Source organism: Lycorma delicatula, chromosome 3 (assembly GCF_047948215.1).
Source record: "Lycorma delicatula isolate Av1 chromosome 3, ASM4794821v1, whole genome shotgun sequence".
Lineage (NCBI taxonomy): Eukaryota > Metazoa > Arthropoda > Insecta > Hemiptera > Fulgoridae > Lycorma > Lycorma delicatula.
This window is the reverse complement of record NC_134457.1, coordinates 155,925,409-155,948,070: the sequence shown is the minus strand read 5'-3', so window position 1 is coordinate 155,948,070 and position 22,662 is coordinate 155,925,409. Positions and strand designations below refer to the sequence as shown.

General features: G+C 29.6%; 1 protein-coding gene across 8 annotated transcripts in view; it reads right to left on the bottom strand.

The window, feature by feature from the left end:
• LOC142322131 (uncharacterized) overlaps positions 1 to 22,662 on the bottom strand; it is a 391,713-nt gene that overhangs the window by 8,590 nt on the left and 360,461 nt on the right. For 2 of the 8 annotated variants that reach the window (XM_075360850.1, XR_012755783.1), the window contains exon 20: positions 21,770 to 21,785. The exons of the other annotated variants lie outside the window; for them this stretch is intronic. In XM_075360850.1, coding sequence (XP_075216965.1) covers positions 21,770 to 21,785 — 16 coding nt within the window. Of the gene's footprint in view, positions 1 to 21,769; positions 21,786 to 22,662 lie in introns of those variants that run through there. 8 annotated transcript variants of the gene reach the window in all.

Sequence of the window (22,662 nt, the reverse complement as noted above, 5' to 3'; positions counted from 1 at the left end):
TTTAACATTCCACGCTCTGACTTGTAGAATGCTATTTTTCAATTTTCTGGTGCCCCATCCTTAGTAGTGCCCGCCCGGAGATCGGAACAGGGAGCAAGTTTACCTCTGAAATATTTTACCAAAGAAAGCATCTCCATTTTTGTTGAAAATCTAGAGAGCAACATTTTCTTGGAAAAAAAAATATAATTATAAAAATCATTAAAGGTTGTACAGTCCAAAATAGTGTTATCCAGATGTTCTAAAGAAAATATAATTGCTCATTAAAAGAATTCAATAAATTTAATAAATTCCACGAACTAAACTTAGAACTGATTTATGGCATAATAAAGGAAATTTTTTTTTATTATTTTCAACATTAATTTAATTATATACAGATTCATATAGTGAAACTCAGAAAATATTAGTGTCAAAGAAAAGAAGACCTTATTTTACAGATTGGAGAAGCTTTGTCATTTCCGATAAACTAGGTATCTAAAATAAATATGTATATATATAGAAGCTATCAGTGAAATGGGTTTCAAAATGTTTGAATGTTGTTGATATGAAACAATGAATAGAAACTTTCAAATTTCTTTTGCAAAATTCTGAGCAAATTGCAGATAAATTTCTAGTATGATCTTATTAAAGAGGTTGTGAAAGACTTTAAGATAATTATTTTTGTATTTAAGTTATGCTTTCTTAATAATACTAAAATTAAAAACTCAAGCAAGTAACTTCTTAATCAATATTAAATATGTAAAAAAGAAATGTATTCAAACCCCTGAATAAAATTTTTAATAAGCAATCTGTAAAATTATTCATACTTTTACACTAGTAAAATTTACACAATTACTACATGCACATTAGAAACATTTTTATTAGCATGATGTAAAATTTGCGTTAAGTCTTTCTTCTCATTCAATTTCACAAAGATTGTTAGTGTAACACTCACTATAAACTGTGCAATTTACTCACAATAAAACAAAAATAAACCTTCACTGAAATATAAAATTAGAGTATTTTTACAGATATAATTTAAATGCAGATATTACAAAGGAAAAAAGAAACCGTTGTACTGGCTATATCTAAGTAGAAAGGAAACTGTTAAATAACAATATGAAGAGAATTAGTTGATTAAAAAGTATCCAATGAATATATATAAAAATAAATGACAATTTAAAAAAAAAAAAAAAAACAGCAATTAACAGAGAATAAAATACAAACAGCTAATTTCTGGGTCTGTTAAAAGGCAGAATTTGTGATGATAATCTATAAACCATCTTTAAAATAATAATTTCCTTTCTGTATGTGTATGTATAAATTACGACAAATGAATAAAAAAAAAATTATAGCTATTGAATATAAGTTGTCATCAATTCAAATTCATAAGATAATTTTTTTTATTGTATACTAGTAAAAAAATAATAATAAAAAAAAAAAATTGCAATTCTAAAAACAGGAAGTATTCTATAGGGTTGGTAAACAAATTTTAACGCTTGCAGCAAAGAATTTTTATGATTTTATTGTTTCTGGACATTTATTTATCTATTTAATACTTATTTTCTCTGTTTATTTAACATTAATTTCACAGAGGCCTAGCGAATTATAAAATGTAAATTTTATCACTCAAAACATACATTGCTTGCTAAAAGAAAAAATCAATCAACTTTGATATGGGTACCATGGTAAATTGCATTTCTTACAACCTGATGGTGATAGTAACCTGGAAATTTAAAGCTGAACAGTAAAACTATAACGCCAGGTTTTGAAACAGCAAAATGTGGATTCCATTGTTCACAAACATGTCAGCATAGTTGTCTCAATCACAACAGATCACATGTAATTCTTAATCTAGTGCTGTAGTCTTTGATGACGACAGTTATCAACAACAAATAAAAAGCTAATTTTAAACCTATATTTTTAATAAAAGTGAATTTTTTTATTTTACAGATTTTAAATATTTATTTTTTGGTAATGAAATTAGACAGAAGCTTTGAAACATCATGGGATGTGGAAATGGGATATAGTGGTGTATGAAAAATGTCATGCCTGACCGGGATTCAAACCCAGTACCTTTGGATGAACAGCTGAGATGCTACCACTCTGCCACGAAGAATGATTTACTTATATATATATATATATATATATATATATATAAAATATTATATATTATTTATTGAAATATAAATTCAATTTAAACATAACTGCAGTTACTTATGATACAGAAGAAAGATTCCTTCTAATCACATGAAAATATTCAATTCACCAGCAATTGTAAGACAGGTTAACAAGTGTTTCAATAAACTATTAATTTACTAAATAATACTAGTAAACTGTTAATTTACAGTCTAAGCAAGAAATGTTGTGACACTAGGTCTTAGCCAACAATAAGGTTGCAGTAAGCAAAAATGAACATAGAAATGAGTTGAACATTGTACTTGGTAAGTAATCAAAAGTCTTGGCATAAATTAGTGATGCATAACTAATATTTCCAAACATCGGTGTGGAGAGTAGGAATTTGTCAATGAATCATGGCTTTGAGCAATTGGTGAGACAAGGTAATATGTATCAGATGAGTGAAGTGTTCAATGAAATGCAAACATCCAAGGGGATGTGCATAAAGAATTAATTTTCAATGATGAAACAACATTATCATTTGTAGAACTCATTCTCTTTTGAGTTCACCAATTCATTAATTGTTAGGCTGTTTCCAGAAAAACTGACATTTAATCAATCAATAGAAAGCAACTCTAAATCCATTATGCTATTGCAGTCTAAAATTATCTTAATTAAAATAGATGGTTGGTATAGCTTGACTTCTTTCATGGTCTGCTTAATTACTGACCAACTTTAAGTGATTTTTAGTGATTACAGAATGTATATGTCCAGCACTGAATTACAAAAATACCAAAGAATTACATGTTGTCTGTTGTGATAGAGACAACTGCCCTGAAACATGTTTGTGAACAATGGAATCCACAATTAGCTGTTTCAGAACTTTGTTGGAATAGAAGAGAATAAAACAAAAATTATGTATCATTAATATACAGTAATCACATTAAAGAAGATAATTTTTTTTTTAGTTGAGTGTTAATAGAATTTCTTTATTTATTATAAATAAAATAAATTTATTTTATTGAGGGTATTGATTTTATTGGTCGAGTATTTTATTCAGGGTAGAAACTTAAGATGTAATTAGTTTCATTTTTAAAGAATATCAAAATTTAAATAAGAAATTACAAAAAAAAATTTCATATGACTGTAAATTAAGAGTATAATTAATTAACTTCTTAGAAAAGTAGAAAAGAGAGTGAACTACCATAAAATGGATTTGAATTTCCCAAATAAAAGAATTCCATATAAGATCTAAATGAAGAGAATTCATCTCACTATTACTTAATTCTTTTTTTATTTACATCAAAATTAGTTACGTGCATTGCAACAAAATGTGAGAGTACTAGGCATTACTCACACTAAAGGTCTGGCAAAAGCAGCATGAAAAAGTAAATAGATAACCAGTGAGAAAATAATCAAAATAAATTACAAAAGCTTAGAATAAAAATTCAAGTAATTATATCACCTAATTGCCTTCTAAAAATATAAATTCAGTTTGCTAAAATCACTTACAAGGTTTTTTTATTATCTACATTATCTTTAGAGCATATGGTACAAAATGTAATTTTGTCAAAGATAATTTCACTAAATACATATATATGTATGTATATTTTACATCTGCCAATAACACATGCAATTCTATAACACAATAGAAAATATATATAAAGAAGCTCGTTTGGTGAGAGAGATCAAGAGTGCTCATATAAATATCACTAATTATAAGTAACAGAAATTCTGTAACCTAAATTGCGGATAAGTGTACTTAGATATTGGAGTGTTTTTGTCTATGTCAACCAGACTAAGTTGTCTCATCCTGCAATACATGAAAGAAAGTTTTCTCTCCAATTATATATACTTTAGAGAAAAAATTATGATTTAAATTCAACTGTATTGTAAGAAATGAAACTCATTTTGTATAAACATGACTTTATCTGATTAAAGTTTCATTAACTTCACAGGATTAAGAACTTTATGGTTTTACAATTTAAAAACTATCTTTATTCAACTCAAAGCCACTTTATTGACATATTTACTTCATAAGCAATAGTCTCAAAGTTTATTTGCAATACATAATATTCTGATGTATGGAGCCTTCTATTGAAATACATACAGATGTATGTATTTTTATAATCAAAAACCAAGTACAGAATTACAAAGTAAATAAAATGATAATTACTTTTTTTTTTGTTATTCCAAAAGCACTTTCGTGTGATTCCGCATCATCAGTTGTACATAAGATATATTTATATAAAATTACATATCAAACATAAATTTTTTTTAATTAAAATTACAATCATATAAGTTATATAAAAACATTATGAAGTCAATTAAATGAAATAACTATATAAATATGACATCATAATTAAAAAATTAAAATTAAATTTAAAATAAAATAAATAGAAGATTTATGTAATCTGGCCAGCCAATGTTACATTACTTAGTAATGTATTGTATGTAATGTATTCTAATGTAACTATATGTAATTATTCAGTAATCATTGGCTGGCCAGGTTACATAGTATAAATTTTCTACTTATTTTAAATTTAATTTTAATTTTTTAATTATGATGTCATATTTATATTTATGTAGTTATTTTATTTAATTGACTTCATATGTTTTTGTATATATGATTGTAATTTTAATTTTAATTAAAAAATTTTTATATTTAATATGTAATTTTATATAAATACATCTTATATACAAACTGATGATGAGGGAAATCCCATGTAAGTGCTTTTGGAATAAAAATAAGGTAAGTATCATTTCATTTACTTTGTAATTTTGTACTTGGGTTGTTAAAGTTGGTTTTTGATTATAAAAATACAATATATTGGTACAGAGGAATATGGGTCTTAAAAAGTATTGACTTTAGAAAAATCAATATATATATATATATATATATTTTATATTATACAACATATTAATTTACTGTTCTGGTATATAATACACCTTGCTACAAAATTCTGAACCTTTATAAATGGCTGCTATTCATTATTGATGTATTCTAGATGTTAATTTTTAAAGAATGGCTAGGTTAGATTAAAATTTACATAAAACTAAATAAGATATAGATGAATCAAATACGTTAATAAGTAAAATATATTTATTCTAATTAGCACCTTATATAATTGCAATACTTATGACAACAAAGTTCAAGGCACTTAAATACAAATCAGAAGCACACAAAAATTTATGCAACCATTAAAAAACTAGCAATCGCACAATCTACCAGAGTAGGAATTCAAAACATGTGCTCTCTTTTTTATTAATGTAAGACCAAATGAAAGAATGACTAGAGTAGTTGCCAATTATTTATTTAATTCTCAAAAACAGATCACACTGCACTCACACAACTCTGTACTAAAAAATACAATGCATAACAAACAAAAACCTGATTTAAAAAAAATAACTTTTCCAGTAACTGATCTTAAATAGCAGACATGTAGAAATGTATTAAAATACATACCTGAACCTGATAATTCTGACTAATCAACAAAACTATGTAACCTTTTTTTATTCTTTTTATCAATGAAAATACAATGCTGCTTGAAGGAATACCTTATTTAATTATGTTTACAGAATCAGATTCTGCATTGCTTAACCAATTAAAAATACAGTTAGTTATTTGGAAGTTCACAATGGAAGATAAACTTCTTCATCACCAGTAAAGAACTAAAGAAATTTAATTGTACTGAGTGAAAAAGTGAAATTTTAAAAATTGACTTATTAACATTACTTAATTTTCAATCATAGAAAGAACAGCCAATATAACACTACCAAACATGTTGTAATCAACAAATAAACTTTATAAATCTTTAAGACATGATATAAACTTATAGTTACTTACATTACGTTAATATAAAATTTGGAAATGAAAACAATATTGATAACTTAGATGAACTACAATAACAAATATTTTTAAATCCAAAAAGCTGATTAAAAATAAATTCTCTTAAACATCAAAAATATACAAACATTAGTAATATGATTAGCGACTGTGGGAATTAGATAGCTTATACATCAGTCATAATTTTCTTAGATTGAAATTACAAACAAAAAGGAAAGATATGTTTAAAAAATTTATCAGCAGGAACAATCTTTTATAATTAAAATGAACAGTAACACATCTACTCGATGGTAAAGTTTCTTAGTTTGTAACTAAATACTATGAATACATGATCACATGATTATTATTTCTCATATATATCGAAACACAATCAAAAATATATGTATAATTATTAATTATTTAATGCATTTAAATATTTTTCATAAATGTAAATAAAAAAATACAATATAATTAATGTCACTGTTGTTCATATCTAGATTACAAAAATATAATACATTACCAAAACATTTTAGAAGTCGTTGAGTATCAAAAATAATTTTAATTATCAATTATAGAATATTAACTTTTGTACGTACATAATTTCCATATTGTACATATAAATACTGGACACATTTGACTTCATACAAATAATACAGTCAAAATACAATTTATTATATTCTACTTAAACTATGAATAACAATTAATTTCTATTTTGTACATTTTCTACAATAAAAAAAATTAAGTCTGAATAAAAAATTAAAAAATAGAAAGGAAACCTTTGCAACATATTTTTCAAGCTAAAATATTATCAGCTATATTCTATTTTTAATTTTTTCTGCTACTATATAACTGAAAAAAATTGATAAATAAAAATCGAAATATATAAAATACCTAGACCATCAACAGTGCAAATTCACTAGAATAAAAAGACCTTCATTAAAGAAACTAGAACTCGTTTAAAAGAAATCTACCTGCGACACATTAGCACCAATCACATGCATCTATGATGGAGAGTATCAAAATTTATGGAGACAGACTAATCTAGAATATAATTAGTAGTAAATTTGTCAATAATTAACTACAATGTATAAAAAACATACAACAATTTTATTAAAGAAATACTTAATAGAAAATTATGATTGTATTCTACAAATAATTTATCTTATATTTTAAAATTAAAATAATGTTTTTAATTAATAAACATAGAGAGGAGTAATTTATTCAAAATGAAAAATACAAATTAATTATCTAATTTACTTATGGTGAAAAATACACATTATCATCGGAAAATTCTAAATGACAGTAAATTTTTCATGTAGATTTGAACTCTTAATAACATTCTCTTATTTATTTTTTAAGATAGAAAAAACATTGCAGATATACTTTCTAGCAACATGTAAATGCTTTATGATCCTCAGTATTTTAAATTACATCCTGGATGATCTTATAACTGGATAATTCCAAAATAAATTTCAGAGAGTAACATGCTATAAAATTACTGTAAGGGTATGAAATATTGATAAAATTATGACTAAAGCCACATTCAAGAAGTTTTCAGAACAAAATTAATCAAAATTATGTCTTAAAAATGTATAAAGCCAGTTTATATTTTGCAACATTAATGTGCGCTTTTTGATTCGCACCCAATCAGAAAAGAAACTATAAGAAAAACAGTGGGTGCTATATAACATCAAGAAGGGCTTGGAGAGAAAAGACCACTGGAAGAGGTGGAGAAGACTAGTGCTGTAGACAAAATGTTAAGAATGAATTCATTGTATGATCATCAAAAGTAAATTTTTTTTTGTCTTCAGTCATTTGACTGGTTTGATGCAGCTCTCCAAGATTCCCTATCTAGTGCTAGTCGTTTCATTTCAGTATACCCTCTACATCCTAGATCCCTAACAATTTGTTTTACATATTCCAAACGTGGCCTGCCTACACAATTTTTGCCTTCTACCTGTCCTTTCAATATTAAAGCGACTATTCCAGGATGCCTTAGTATGTGGCCTATAAGTCTGTCTCTTCTTTTAACTATATTTTTCCAAATGCTTCTTTCTTCATCTATTTGCCGCAATACCCCTTCATTTGTCACTTTATCCACCCATCTGATTTTTAACATTCTCCTATAGCACCGCATTTCAAAAGCTTCTAATCTTTTCTTCTCAGATACTCCGATTGTCAAAAGTAAATAATTTTTATAATTATAAATTTCGAATTTTGGTGTGAAGACAATTTTTAAGGAAAAAATTATTAAGATTTTATAAAAATACATTATTGTGTAAACCATCCATCACTGTTAACAAAAAAAAATTTAATTAAAGTCTGAAATTAATTATTATTATTATTATCTGAAATTAAATTAGATTTCATTCATAAGATCATATGAATGTTTAGTGCTGTATTATATACAGATTTTTAATTACAGTGGTCGACATGATTTTTGTCCCAAGAGTACAAACAGGTGTACTTAATGCAGTTTTTTATCCTGTTTTAAAATATGTTTTCGGAATTTCCCCATCACCCATTGTTTTTTTGTTATTTTAAGTTTTCTAAATAATTTAAAAAAAATTTTTTGTCCATTGTCAAGTAAAAGCTCCCATAGTATTGTAAATATGATGGAACCAAATGAGCTAACTTAAAGGGTAGGTAGCGTTGCTACTGTTGTGCAGGTTCATAAGTGTATAGACATGTAACAAACATGATCTAGTGCAGCACACATTCATCAAAATGATGCCAGTTGTGAGATAGTAATGAATCAGTAAACACATCACTGTGAGTGCTTTATGTGTCTAAATTATTGTGTATTACATATTTACAACTTTATTTCTTTTAATTAATCATTAGTTACAAAATGCCTAGAGTTTGTTTAAATCATCCTAGCAATTTTTTTTATGTGGTGATGTGATGTTCAAGTCACAAAGGCAAAACCTTACTCCAGCGTAAAAAGCATTATGAACTTTATTTTGGGTGTAAAGCTGGAGACCAAACAAGAGCCTGGGCCTCACACATCTGTTGTTTTATCATGTTCTAGGCATCTCACTACGTGGAAAAATGGCACACGCCACATGCTATTTGCTATCCCTATGATTTGGAGGGAACCCAAAGATCACTCTTCTGACTGTTATTTCTCTGCTTAACAAACATTAAAGGGATTATGTCAAAATCAAAACATGCAGTGGTGTACCTTAACTTGCAATCTGCACCGAGACCAGTTCCACACTGCGAAGAATTGTCCATACCAAATTTCACAATGATTTTGTTGATGATGGCCTCCACCTTTCGCCTCTACAGTTAGTACCATGTTGCAAAGCAGGTGGTCCCAGACTGGGTTTTGGTCGCTCATGAGCTTAGTGGTCCCATCTCACACTCCGAGTGGCTACAGTCAAGTGAATAAGACCAGGATAGGATCCTGGATGCCATCACCCATAGTCCTCAAATCAGACTAAAGCTTAACAAAAATTTGTTGCTATGATTTTTAAGCCTTTTAAGCCTTGTGACACTTTTGCTCACCACACTGCCACCCCCCCCTGTTCATAGTCCTGATGGGCTTTAATGGGAATTGAAATAAGTCCAGTTTATGTTTCTCTTACACAGAAATGCTGAGAGTGCTGGACTCTGATTGCTAACAGGGAAGGTTGATGAGTGAATTAAACCTGAAGCTGAATTCATCAGTTTTAGTACTGCGAGCAGTGGCTGCTCACATATAGGCACAGTGAAACTGTAGCACCCTATTTCCACTTGAGATTATAGATAACGTTTAATATAATGTGTCCTTTTTTCTTTAATTCTTCCTTCATACTTGTACAATATATAATCCTTAAGCTTAATGTCAGTAGCCATTCCCCAGTTTATGAAAAATATACAAATATTTTTGTATGAACTGTGCGCTTCAGTTCCAGTAGCATGGTGTTGGGCTGTTGTGCACATCCACGCAAGGGAGAGAAAGAGCATTGTCGCTCCCGCAGTGCTGACCCTGGTGTGCTAGTGGAAGATAGTTTTTTTTTTACTCCGCGTCTGTATGGAACATTCCTGGTTCGTTCAGTTTTCTATTTTAGTTGGTGAAAGAAAATATGAAAGCAAGGGCTCTTTGATTACCAAATTTATTCAAAAACACACTGGAAGAATGAAAGAAAAGATAATTATTAAAAATTAATTATGCATCTGTTTCTATATATGTAGAAATTTAAATTAAGCACCATTGGACAAAAGTGTTTTTAAGCGAATATTTTATTAAGTTATTATCTAATAACACTAAAAAATATTATCTGTATTGACATTTTATTATTTATTAGGCTAAACCGAATAACCCACTGGGTTGGTCTAATGGTGAACGCATCTACGCAAATCAGCTGATTTCAAAGTTGAGAGTTCCAACGTTCAAATCCTAGTAAAGGCAGTTACTTTTATACAGATTTGAATATTGATTGTAGATACTGGTGTTCTTTGGTGGTTGGGTTTCAATTAAACTCACATCTCAGAAAAGGTCAACCTGAGACTGTACAAGAAGACTACACTTCATTTGCAGTCATACATATCATCCTCTGAAGTAATACATAACGGTGATTACCAGAGGCTAAACAGGGGGGAAAAAAGGATAAACCAAATACCAATGTGACAAAAGCGCAGAATTAGATTATTATCCTGCTTCCAGCTATTCTATTTGATTCATTTTTTTTGGTTCTATTATTTTACAGAAAAATTTAACCATAGCCTTGAAAAGGCCCAGAAAAAAATCTTCTAAGCAGTAACCCCCCATTAATTTCAGCTACAAGCCGCCACTGACTGTGAGTGTGTATGACTGCACTAATGATAGGCAGGAGATTGCACTGTTGCAATCAGGGTAATTCAGGAGGGATGTAGAGTAACAGTACCTTACAGGCTGAGGTATATTTTCATTCTGTTATTTGTCTGCAGTGCAAAGTCTTCAGAGAGAGCCAGCCAGGATGTGTTTTCTGTTCATCAAAAATTCATTAGAGAAACACGAAATAAGTTAATATATTACAACATCATCCAGAAGAAACTATAAGAAGGGCATAATAAACTTATGTTATCAGTAAAAAACTCTGTTTTTTAAAATACAACTAAACTTTGGAGTCATTTAATCTAACAGGTTTCATAATTACCAGGAGTAACAGTAAAACATTCTAAATTTTTATGAAACATCTACAGTAAGTTCTTTAAGAAAGAATTTAGTTAATTTTTTGAAAATATATCCATACATTAAAAAAAAAAATGCTTGCTAAAGAACTTCAATGGTTTAGTCTATTAAATTGAAAGTAATTTTTCTACACTGTCCTCCTTTTTTGTACTATCTTTAACTACAAAGTCTAGAAATTTGGCATGTAAATATAATACCATACTAAAATAAAATACAATACGAAATCAGTAACTCTACAATCAGAAACTAAATCTTCTAAAAGCATTAACTAGTGATCATCTAACCTAAAATCTCCCCAGTGATTTAAATATGTTTTACATCAAATTAATAATTAAACATATTTTTTGGTTCATTACTTATCTGAGGTATCACTATCCACTTAACGTTTTACGAATTTATTTTAAATAAAATAACCAAATAAATAATTAATTTAATTACTTATTTTTATACGAATGTCTCATTAAAAATCAATTCAAATTTCTTATGTCAAAAAATAAATTATGCAAGCATGATAAATATATTCAAAAATATTAGATGTACTTACAATAAATGTTCAATGAGCTAATGAGTAAGTGAATGATACTACTGTACGAAAAATAATTGCTAAAAACAATAATAAAACAATATGAGGGTCATCCAGAAAAAAAACATTTGGCTGTATAATTTTAAATCAAGTAACAATGTAAAATCTGTTTGGTTCTTGCAACAAAACCTTCTATATTTTTTCTATCTAGTTTATATTTAAATTTAAATATTTAGCATTTATTTCAAGACTATAGTTTTTCTACTCCAGTTTTAGAAATCCACCTCTAGTTTTGCCAGTCACTCAAGAACAATATGACCTAGTCATCTCTTTCAATATTACTCCTGCCAAAAAAATTATTTTAGTTTAGAACACACATAAAAAACACTGCGGGTCAAATTAGCGATAAATGGTTGACGCCTGAATACTTCTCAGGCTAGCACTTGGTCTGAAGCAGCACAATGGTTTGAAGCAGCACTTGAGTAGTTGCAGCCAACGATAAGGTAGAATTGTATTACAGTATAAAATTTCTGCCTGAGAATAATCCACCATGTTTCTTTTGAATCAAATCAAATAAATGTTTCATAGGAAACCTGTAAATTTACTGCTGTTTCAGTCAGTATGAGTATTTACTTTTAATGGTAACCATATACTTACCAATATGCTTCCATGATCTATCAGTTTTATTTTACCTTCCTTGGTTTTGAAAGAAATTACATAAAGTAAGTGATAATAAATAATACATTCCAATGATTGGGATTTACTTTCAGATTCATGTTTCATCAGTAAGGATATGATTAAGAAGAAACTCATCCTCACTTGTCTATAATAATTACAAATATATCATCCACATTCACGTTTCCTTGTCTTCCTTCAAGCAATAACAGATGTCCATCCCTTAATAGAACAAAAAACTACTCAAGAATTTCATGACCACTTTAGTGTAATACAGACCTTGAAAACTGGCAAAAAAGCTACATCATCCATCCAACTTGGATCAGCCTTATGAATTTTATTGTTATTTTTCGATACAGTTCATCAGTCATACATGATCATCTAGAATAATTTTTATCACACACATTACATGTTAACTGAATTTTATGAACTGATGATTCACAATTTTCTCACTCTTGACTCATACATAATGAATACATACATTTATCACCATATATTTCCCTATAATTTTTTTAGGGCAAACCTTTCTTGCATTTAAAAACCAATCACACAATTTGGTAAGGTTTTCCAACATTTAATATATTTTAAACACTAACAAATAATGTAATAAAACATTTAAACTCACAAAACTTAGCTCAGACTGAGTAATAAAATACACTAATTTACATCGTATTGTTGGTGGGTTGTTGCTTCTATGAATGCTATGCACAATTGCTCTTTGTTTTCTGGATGCCCTCAACATTATCAATTTAAAAATAAAATATTTTTAAATCGAAAGAACAAAGTTCTAATTTAATTCTAACAAAGTTCAAATTGAACAATTAAAATTTAAACAAGAAAATAAGCATCTACTGTTTATTCATAAATAAAACTATTAATAATTTACCTGTTGATTCTTTAGTAAAATTCAATTCAGATTTTTTGAAAATCAATTATATTTAAGTCTAAATTTCTCATAATTTACGAGTATACAAAGAATTAACACAAATTATTGACTACCTACTTCATTCTCTTATTAATATTTACAATCTAATAAATAAAAGGGGACGGTGAATCTTCTTACTGGTATGGAAGTTACTGTAGCTCAATTAGGCCATTAAATACCTATTAATTGGATTTAACTATAACATATTATATTAAAATCCTTAACTAATATAATCCTTCTACTGAATTCAAACAAGATTATAAATCTCAGCTTTTTAAAAATTAATTACTCTAATCAACTAACAACTTTAGCTAATGGCTAAGAGAAGCACACTTTCATAAAAATTAATCACGTAACAGGATTGATTATTGTTCAGAAAAAAAAGGAAAAAAAGAAGCACAAAATAAAAATTTCATAAAACATTTAAACTAATAAAAAAGGATAAATAAATATTATGTTTTGAGAATGGTATACATCAATTTCATAACATTATTCAATAAAATTTAAATCTTATTTGGGTTTTAATGAAAAAATTGCAACAAATCATCATAAAAATGAAAAGGAAATATGCTACATATTTTCAAAAACTAATTATATTCATTGCATTATTTACTATTACGTGGGACATTCATTAATTAAAGAGACAAATTGATGTAGAAATGAAACAGTTTGTAGGAGGTGTTTTGTACTTTAATGACTTTAGGTTGAGGTTGGCATCACTGGGATGAGCTGAGAACAGCAGATGGATAAAAATTGTTTTGTTTATAACCTCAGTATTGCATTTAAAGTTTCCACATTAGTTGAACAACGTTCAGTGATCCGGTTTTTGCTTTTTGAAGGTGAAAACCTGGCTAAAATCTTTTCTTGAATGCTCTTACAATATGGTGAAAGTTGTATGAACTGTGGAAATCTTTATAAGTGGGTGGAACAGTTCAAAAATGGTCGAACCTCAGTGACTGACGAGCAACATCTGGCCAGTTGAAGTGTCAACTCCTTCGCTTGAAACCAGCATTGACAATATTATTCGTGAAAACCGACATATTACAGTTGACCATAAAGCAAAAACAGCAGTTGCAATAAGTGTTGGCACAGTTCATAATGTTAACACAAACAAGCTAAGTACAGCAAAACAAGTGCAAGGTGGGTCCCGAAAGAATTAATGCAACAACACACGGAAACAAGACTCAAAGTGTGTTCAGACTTGAAAGAATGCTATGAAAGGAAAGGTGACCCTTTTCTAAAGAAGATTTTAACGTGTGATGAAACTTGGGTTCACCATTTTCAACCACATTCCAAACTACAAAGCATGTAATGGAAGCATACCAGCTCACATATCCGAAAGAAATTCAAAACGCAAGTATCAGCAGAAAAAGTCATGTTGATCGACTTTTGGGATGCCCAAGGTGTCATCTTTTGTGATTATTTGGAAAATCAGCATACAATAAACAATGTCTACTACTCAGACATACTGATGAAAAAAGTAAAGCCAGCAATGAGAGAAAAACGTTACGGATCTCAAAGAAAAGGCGTGATGTTGCTACACAACAATGCTCGCCTTCACATCGCCCAGCTGACCCAAGAAAACATTAGAAAAATGGATTGGGAGATATTACCACATCCTCCCTACAGTTCAGATTTGGCTTCCTCGGATTTTCATTTGTTTGGTCCACTCAAGAAGACATTACATGGAAAAAAGTTAGCAACAACAAGGAGGTCAAAGAAGTGGCTCAAACAAGACAAAGACTTCTTTGCATCAGGTATAAAAAAATTAGTTGATTGTTGGGACAAGTGCATTAATATTGGTGGGGATTATGTTGAGAAGTAGTAAGTCTCATTTTGTAAAAATACACAGTTTTTTCTACATCAATTTGTTTCATTAATTACTGAAAACCCTAATATAAGGTATTCGTTTAATTAAATTCTAATGAAAAATAAAGTGCACATAAATATGAAATCACAAAATGAAACACACATGCGCATACCCATACACACACACACACACACACACACTGTGCACACATGCTTTGCTTGTTCACTCGCCCATCACTCATATAAATATATATATATATATATATATATATATATATATATATACGTATATTTATAATAATGATACTACCAATAAAACAGTTTACTTAACAACTCCGGTCATCAGAGAATAAGTACTAAAAATTTATACCTCAAAATTTAAAAAAATACCTTGTACATAACAACAATTTAACAAAAACTATTCTATTCAAAGTAACTACAAAGATAACATGATATAACATTTATTATAATTAGTTGTTCTTACAATGTTTCCAGCTTAAGTAATCCACTTTCATAATTAATTTGAAGATTTAAAAATAATGTTTGTCTTTTAAAAAAGGATTTGAATTATTTTTTTAGTTACTTTAATTCATGGTAATTATAAATTTCAAATTACTATCCATATTAGTGATAATATGTTTATTATTAATTAAGTGTTCCATTGCATTTGATAATTTACATCTATTATTTCTAAAAATACATGCAAATGTTTAATTAAATCTGGTTTTAAATGATGTACTTTTCCCCCCAGTATATGGCCACATTAGTCACAGATGATATGGCTACATTTAAATAATTATTTAAGAACTAGTTTTATCAATGCTAATTTTTTTATGATTTAAGGACTAATTTTTATTGTAAATGTTTTAAAATTATTTGTTCTATTATAGTACTAGGATATCTATAAGTAAAAATATTTATTTTAAGGTGAATTACATATATCAGCTTGTGTAAAGATTTTATGGTGTTATATTTATTATGATTTACATATTTTTTTTAATTTTATTGATCAAATCCAAAGGAATCCATCTTCCATATGAAATTTACAGTATTTATTCACTAAAGCCTCACAGCATTTTTATGATCTCCTATTTAAAATTTTGAGGTGCAGGACTCATATGATCATATGAATCATTGTAAGACTGAATGATTATTACTGCATGAACAATGTATTACTAATACCATTATTATTATTATTTTACAAGCCAGTGTAATATATGAATGTGACTATAACAGGTTACACAAAAACAGGTGCAACATGTACACTAAGAAGAATTTTATTATAATACCTGCTCTGTCACTAGACCAAAGAACTCTAGAGTAATGTTACGGGGTTCCTTTACGCTTCTCATTTAGTTTTCAGTACTCTCAGTACTCGGTTGATTTCAAATTTTAAACACGTCATATCTCGGTCACATTCCTCTTATTTTTATAAAAAATATCTTTTGATTAAGTTATGTTTTTAAACAAAAAAACTTCACCCATTTATCATAGCCAAAAAATTAAAAGTTCTGTCAGAAACTGAAATTATTGTTAACCAAGCAGTCTGTAAGAATATGACATCGAAGAGTCATGATTTGAGATTGTCAAAAGAAAAAGGATTTATTGCTTAGTGCTTCTTCAAAAAGACGACTGTTTCATGGACTGAAATCCAGAAAATTCTATGAATTAGAGCAAGAACTATCTTTGTTTATTAAAGAAAAAAAGTGAAAAGTTTCTACAGATATGTGCAATATAAAAGCAAAACAAATAGCTTTAGCAGAAGATAGAATTATACAACTACCAGAGGTTGGTTTCAAAAATTTATGTGCAGTTCTGGTGTGACTATAAGAATAGCACGGTTTGTTAAAGATTGCCAGATGTATGTGAAGAAAACTTATACTTATAACTTAGACATTCAGCGATATGATATTGAGTTGTGCAAACAATTCAATTTCAAACTATCACAAATAAGTAATACTGATCAAACACTGTATACTTTGAAATGCCACAGAATTTAACTAAGTTTGACTGGTGAAAGAAATGCTCCAATTTGAATTGATGGTTGTGAATAACAAAGGTGTACAGTTATGCTTGCCACTTTAGCAGTTGGAGCAAAACTTCCATTGTTTGCTATTTTCAAGTGAAAGAGTTTGCCCAAGAAAATTTCCCAAATGGAATAGTTCGATATAATGAAAATGGATGAATGGTTGAAATGGATTAATGGTTTCATAAACCCAAAAGCTTGTGAAAGGTACAATTTATGCTTGTCCATAATAGTTTTCAGGGACATTTAACTAAAAATGTGAGAAATAATCAATTGCTGTAAACTAATTCTGAAATAATAATTACCCCAGAAGGATTAACTTCTCTCCTTCAACCTTTTGATGTAAGCCTTCTAAAGACAGATTGAAATAATTTTATTCTTCTTGGATGGTAAACAATGATCAATCATTTACACTCACTGGATGAATTAAAAGACTATGTCTTTCCATGTATGTGAATGACTATTGAGTGCATGAAAAAATATACCTTCAGAGCTAGTGATTAAAAGCTTTAAAAAGTGTTCAATTTCACGTAATGTGGATGGGATGCAAGATGATATCCTCTGGGAAAACGAAGAGGAGAAGACTGATTCTGGATCTGAAAATGCTTACAAAAGTGAAGAAGTTGACTAACTGGAAATCTTAGCAATTCTAGTTATTTATCAATTTGTAATAACATTAATATGATTTTATTTTTAAACAAACTTTTTTTATTGAAAAATTAAAGGCAAATTTAGTTTATTTTTTTGCTTTAGAAGTACATTTTTCCCAGCGAGAGGTAAGGTTTTTTATTGCAGCGTCGTAGAATAAAGCTGATTGCATCAGGAGCCAACTGCACACGAATCCCTCCACGTCCTTGTCATCTTCAAATCGTTGCCCTCCTAGAGCTTCTTTAAGCGGCCCAAACAAATGAAAATTGCAGGGGAATAGGTCTGAGCAGTAGGGAGGATGATCACGTTGGGTCCAGAGCATTTCTTCTAGTTTTGAGATTGGACTCTCGAATTGATTGATATTGTCTTTTGCGGCGATATCCCTCACCTTGTTCAACAGCTTGCAGTAGTAAGCAGCATTGATTGTGCATTGATCATGAAAAAAATCAATGAGCAAAATGCCTTGTCGGTAAAAAAAAAACGGTTGGAAGAACCTTGCCAGCTGATAGTCGAGTCTTAGCTTTCAATGGGGTTGCCTTTCCTTTTCACCGCCTCTCCATACTGGCTTGTTTCGACTAAGAAGTGTAGTAGTGGACCCATGTTTCATTGCAGGTAATGATCCAACTCAAAAATGTATCACCTTCTTTTGTAAACCTTAAGGCTCTGACTGACCTAACGTCTCAACTTCTGTGCAGTCAAAAGATGAGGGACCCATCTGTCACACATTTTACAGAACTGTAGGTCATTTGTGATGATCGCTTGACAGCTCCCATAACTTACTCCAACCTGTTCTGCAATTTTGGATACTCTCACCCATCGATTGTCTTCAAGAATGTCTCGAACCACACGAATGTTTTTGTCTGTAATGCTGGTCCAAGGATGGCGATCGTGTTCTTGATTTTCCACTTGTTCTTGTCCTTCCTTGAACTTTTTGTGCCAGGTAAACACATGAGTCCTTGACAATGTTTGGTCCCTGAACTGTGGAATAAATTTCCAGAAAATTTCAATCGCTTGAACTCCTTCACAAGCAAGAAATTTTATAATTATGCGTTGAGCAGTGTACCAGTGCTCCAACATCATGACCGTTACTGACAAGTTGGTTGGGAGCGTGGAATGGTCAGCTCACCTAATGACTCACTCCTAATGACCCCCCCCCCCCCAAGCACACTCGAAGCACAAGCCCAGTCCTACCAACCGTAGATGCTCTGGAATAAAAATCCCGTTTATATTTGATTTACCTTCGTATATACATCTGTGAAACTGAGAGTTGTTTATTTTTTACTAATATAAAATCTCCCATGTACTGAAGTATATAGGTGTAAATGAGTATACATTATAAAGATTTTTTTTCTTTCTCATTAATCTTACAAATAGCCTGCGGGTCTTATGTGGTAGCAGGGTTATGAGGATAAAACAGTACTTCTTTATTTAATCTTTCTTATCTTCTTATATATAAAACAGATCTGCATATCATGTTAGAATAAGAGCTAAATTTTTATGTTGGCGATGCTGAGAATTATGTAGTATTTATTAAAGGGTTTACAATAAATGAGTTTCATGAGTGAAGGTTTACTTCACTCACTTAAAAAAAAAAAACACCCTATTTATTATGTTGTCAATACTTGCTGTTGACAAGGATGATAACATTCAATCAATCTGAGACTTCACTGAAAATGATTGGCATCTTATGGTTGACAAAATTACTTCATTAGAGGGTATCAGTCATGGAAGTCCCCATTCCACTATAAAAAATACTTTGGGTTATGTAAAGTGTGCGAGGTATATGTCAGTACTTTTGAGTGAAAATCAGAAACAGGGGCAACAAGGAATTTTCCAATGGCATCTGAATTGATTTTGATGAGAGAAATAATTTTTTGCATCGACGAGTCACATGTGATGAGACATGGGCCCATTACTATACTCTGAAGTCAAAATCAATGAGTATGGAGTGGACAACTTTGACTTCTTAAATCTTTTCGGACTAAAAAGTTGTACTGCTCATCAATTTTCTCCACGTACATTGCAATGTGAATACTGCATATTCTCCTGCCAGCTGTTGGAAAAAGTGAATGCCACCTATAGGAACAAAAGATGCTGCCAACCAATCAGAGAAGTGATTCTTCTTCCTAATAATGGCTCAAGTGCTAACAGCTTCACAACCATTAGCACTTGCAACAAACTGGACAAAATTTATTGCAAAAGCTCAGAAATCACCTCTGTAGTACAGACTTATCCCTCTATGATCTCTTTTTGTTTGGGCCATTGAAGGAGGCACTGGGAAGACATCGATTCCAGAGTGACAACAAAATAGAGGAGTTCATGTGCAATTGGCTCTCTATGTCCTCAAAAATGTTCAATATTTTTATGAAGTCGGAGTCTATTAGCTCCCCAAACATTGAGAAAAATGTAATATTATGTAGAAAAGGAAAATAATATGTTTTGTATTTTTATTCTATATTAATGAATGTGAAAAAAAAAATAAATACCGGTTTATATTTGACTGATCTTCATAACAATAGTCTTTATTACTGACAATTCAGTAATTAATCTTCATACAACAAGATGTTTTTAAATTTTGATGTCAATTTTTTCATACAGGAAGATATTTTTAAATTTTGATGCCAGTTTTTAATAATGATTCTCTGACAATGATGTAATATATCAAAAAAAGTTTTTAAATATTTTCCAAACAAACCAATTTATATTTTCTGCTTGGTATTTCATTATGTTCAATGTAGAAAATTTCAGGAAAGGAAGGATTATTAAGTGGAAATAATGGGAAAAAGTTCATATAAACAATATCCTAAATTGCTTTACGAGTTGGCTAGAGAAATATTTTGCTCAAATTTTTCTAACTTTTTTTTGTTTTATTCAACATATCTTACACCATTTTTTCAGGAATTAAATTCTCTACAAGTTTTGTTAAAAAATGTCATGTGTTTATTACTAATTTAACAGTTACTGTACATAAAACGTAAAAAACAGGGTTTTTTACCCCAGATTTCTCAAAAATTACTGCCGGTAAGGTTCTGGGATGATTTTATTATATTTTTGACAGTTAATATTTTTCAGGTCAAAAACCATTAAAATCACTAATTTAATAGTGTGGCATTAATGCCACCTAATTAACATCCTAAAAATTTGAGTACAATCTCATTTCACTGAGGTAGCTGAAATCTGAGCAAAATCTTTCATTAGTCATAAATCGCAAACAAAGCATTTTAAATTTTTATCCATTATTCTCAAAAGTAGAATAGGTTATGAAAATCCTGGGAGAACTTTGTGAAACATCCTTCTATAAAGTGAAATGTACAGTAAAACCTGAGTCCGGAGGATGGGCCACATCAGAAAGTTGGAACTGAACAATTTTACTTTTACAATTACATTTGTTTATTCACAGTTCAATATTCAAAACTTTAACCTTACTGACTTAATAAATATGACATTTAAAATTTAAACTTTTGACAAATTAATTTTATTGCACTTTGGTGTACACTAGTAGAAGATTTACTTAAAGAAAATTAGTTATTCTCAGAAAAAGCATTATGTACTCTTAATTACATATTATGATGTATCAAACATCATTACATTTCCAGTATTACACTGGGTATATATCATTCACAAGAGAGGTACTTCCATTATTACACTGGGTGTATATATCATTCACAAGAGAGGCACTTACATCTCTGTATATTATTTTTTTCTAAATATTATGTCCTGAACAGTCTGCATAACCAAAAGTATGGATTAACTGAAAGTCTATTTATGTACTAAGCATACAATGGATCTGGACTGTATATAAACAAAATAACATATCAGTAATTCATATTTTTGTTCAATACTCATCATTAGTCAATACACATACATTTGATTAGTAGCCAACAATGAATTAATTATAAAATACATACAGAATGATTTAATTTTTTCAAACTTTTTTTATATATTAATAACTATAATACAAAGGAAGAAAAATACATCTCTCAAATTCAAGTTGGAAAGGCCGGTGGAGGAATTAAATGTAAACAACAAACTAAATCTAATGCAAGCAAAATAACTAAACCCATTGCCACATCAACATAGCCTACCTTTCCTAGTCGAAAGCTGATTAATCCAAGAGAAGCATTAAAAAAAATGAAAAGAATGTATTAAAAGTAAGCAATACATAAAAATAATTACAGCATAATATTAACACTTATATAATGGTTTTATTGCTATTTATTGTTAGAAAGTCAGTATTTTTTATGACCATACAATAATCCCTAATCAATTATCACATATTTTTTAATCTCTAGTTTCTTTAATCTGTTCTAAGCTAGTTGCAAAATTTCTGTGTTTGTGCCACATGATCAAAAGAATACTCCTTCCAGACATGCAAAGACAGTTAATATACTCTACCGATCTCCATGCGGAGTAGTAGCATCTCAGCCTTTCATCTGGGGGTCAGGGGTTCAAACACCAGTCAGACAGCATTTTTCACATGCTAAAAATTTCATTTATCATCTAATAACTGTTAGAGGGCATCAACCTGCTGTAACTATGTAAATAAATAAATTTAAAAAAAATATATATATACGTGTATGTCTGTAAAAATACAAAGGATGATCAGAAAGTAAGTTACATCCCCCTCTATGAAACAAACAAACAAAAAACTACATATTTTTATCTATTTTTCGACAAAATCACCAAATATTTCTAAACACTTTGCATAACTTGTGACAAGTTTTCAATTCCACTCTCATAAAAAATTCATCCAATTCCCTTCAACCATCTAAGAACCGCTTCCTCCTTCAGTTCATCATCATTAGTGAAACGCTCCACTACCAGATCTCGCTTGAGAGGACCAAACAGGTGGTAGTCACAGGATGCTAGGTCAGGACTGTAAGGCGGATGAGACCACACTTCCCACTTGAATTTTTGCAGTCACCTCCTTTGTCACATGAGCTGAATGAGGAGTAGCGTTGTAGTGAAGAAAAACGAC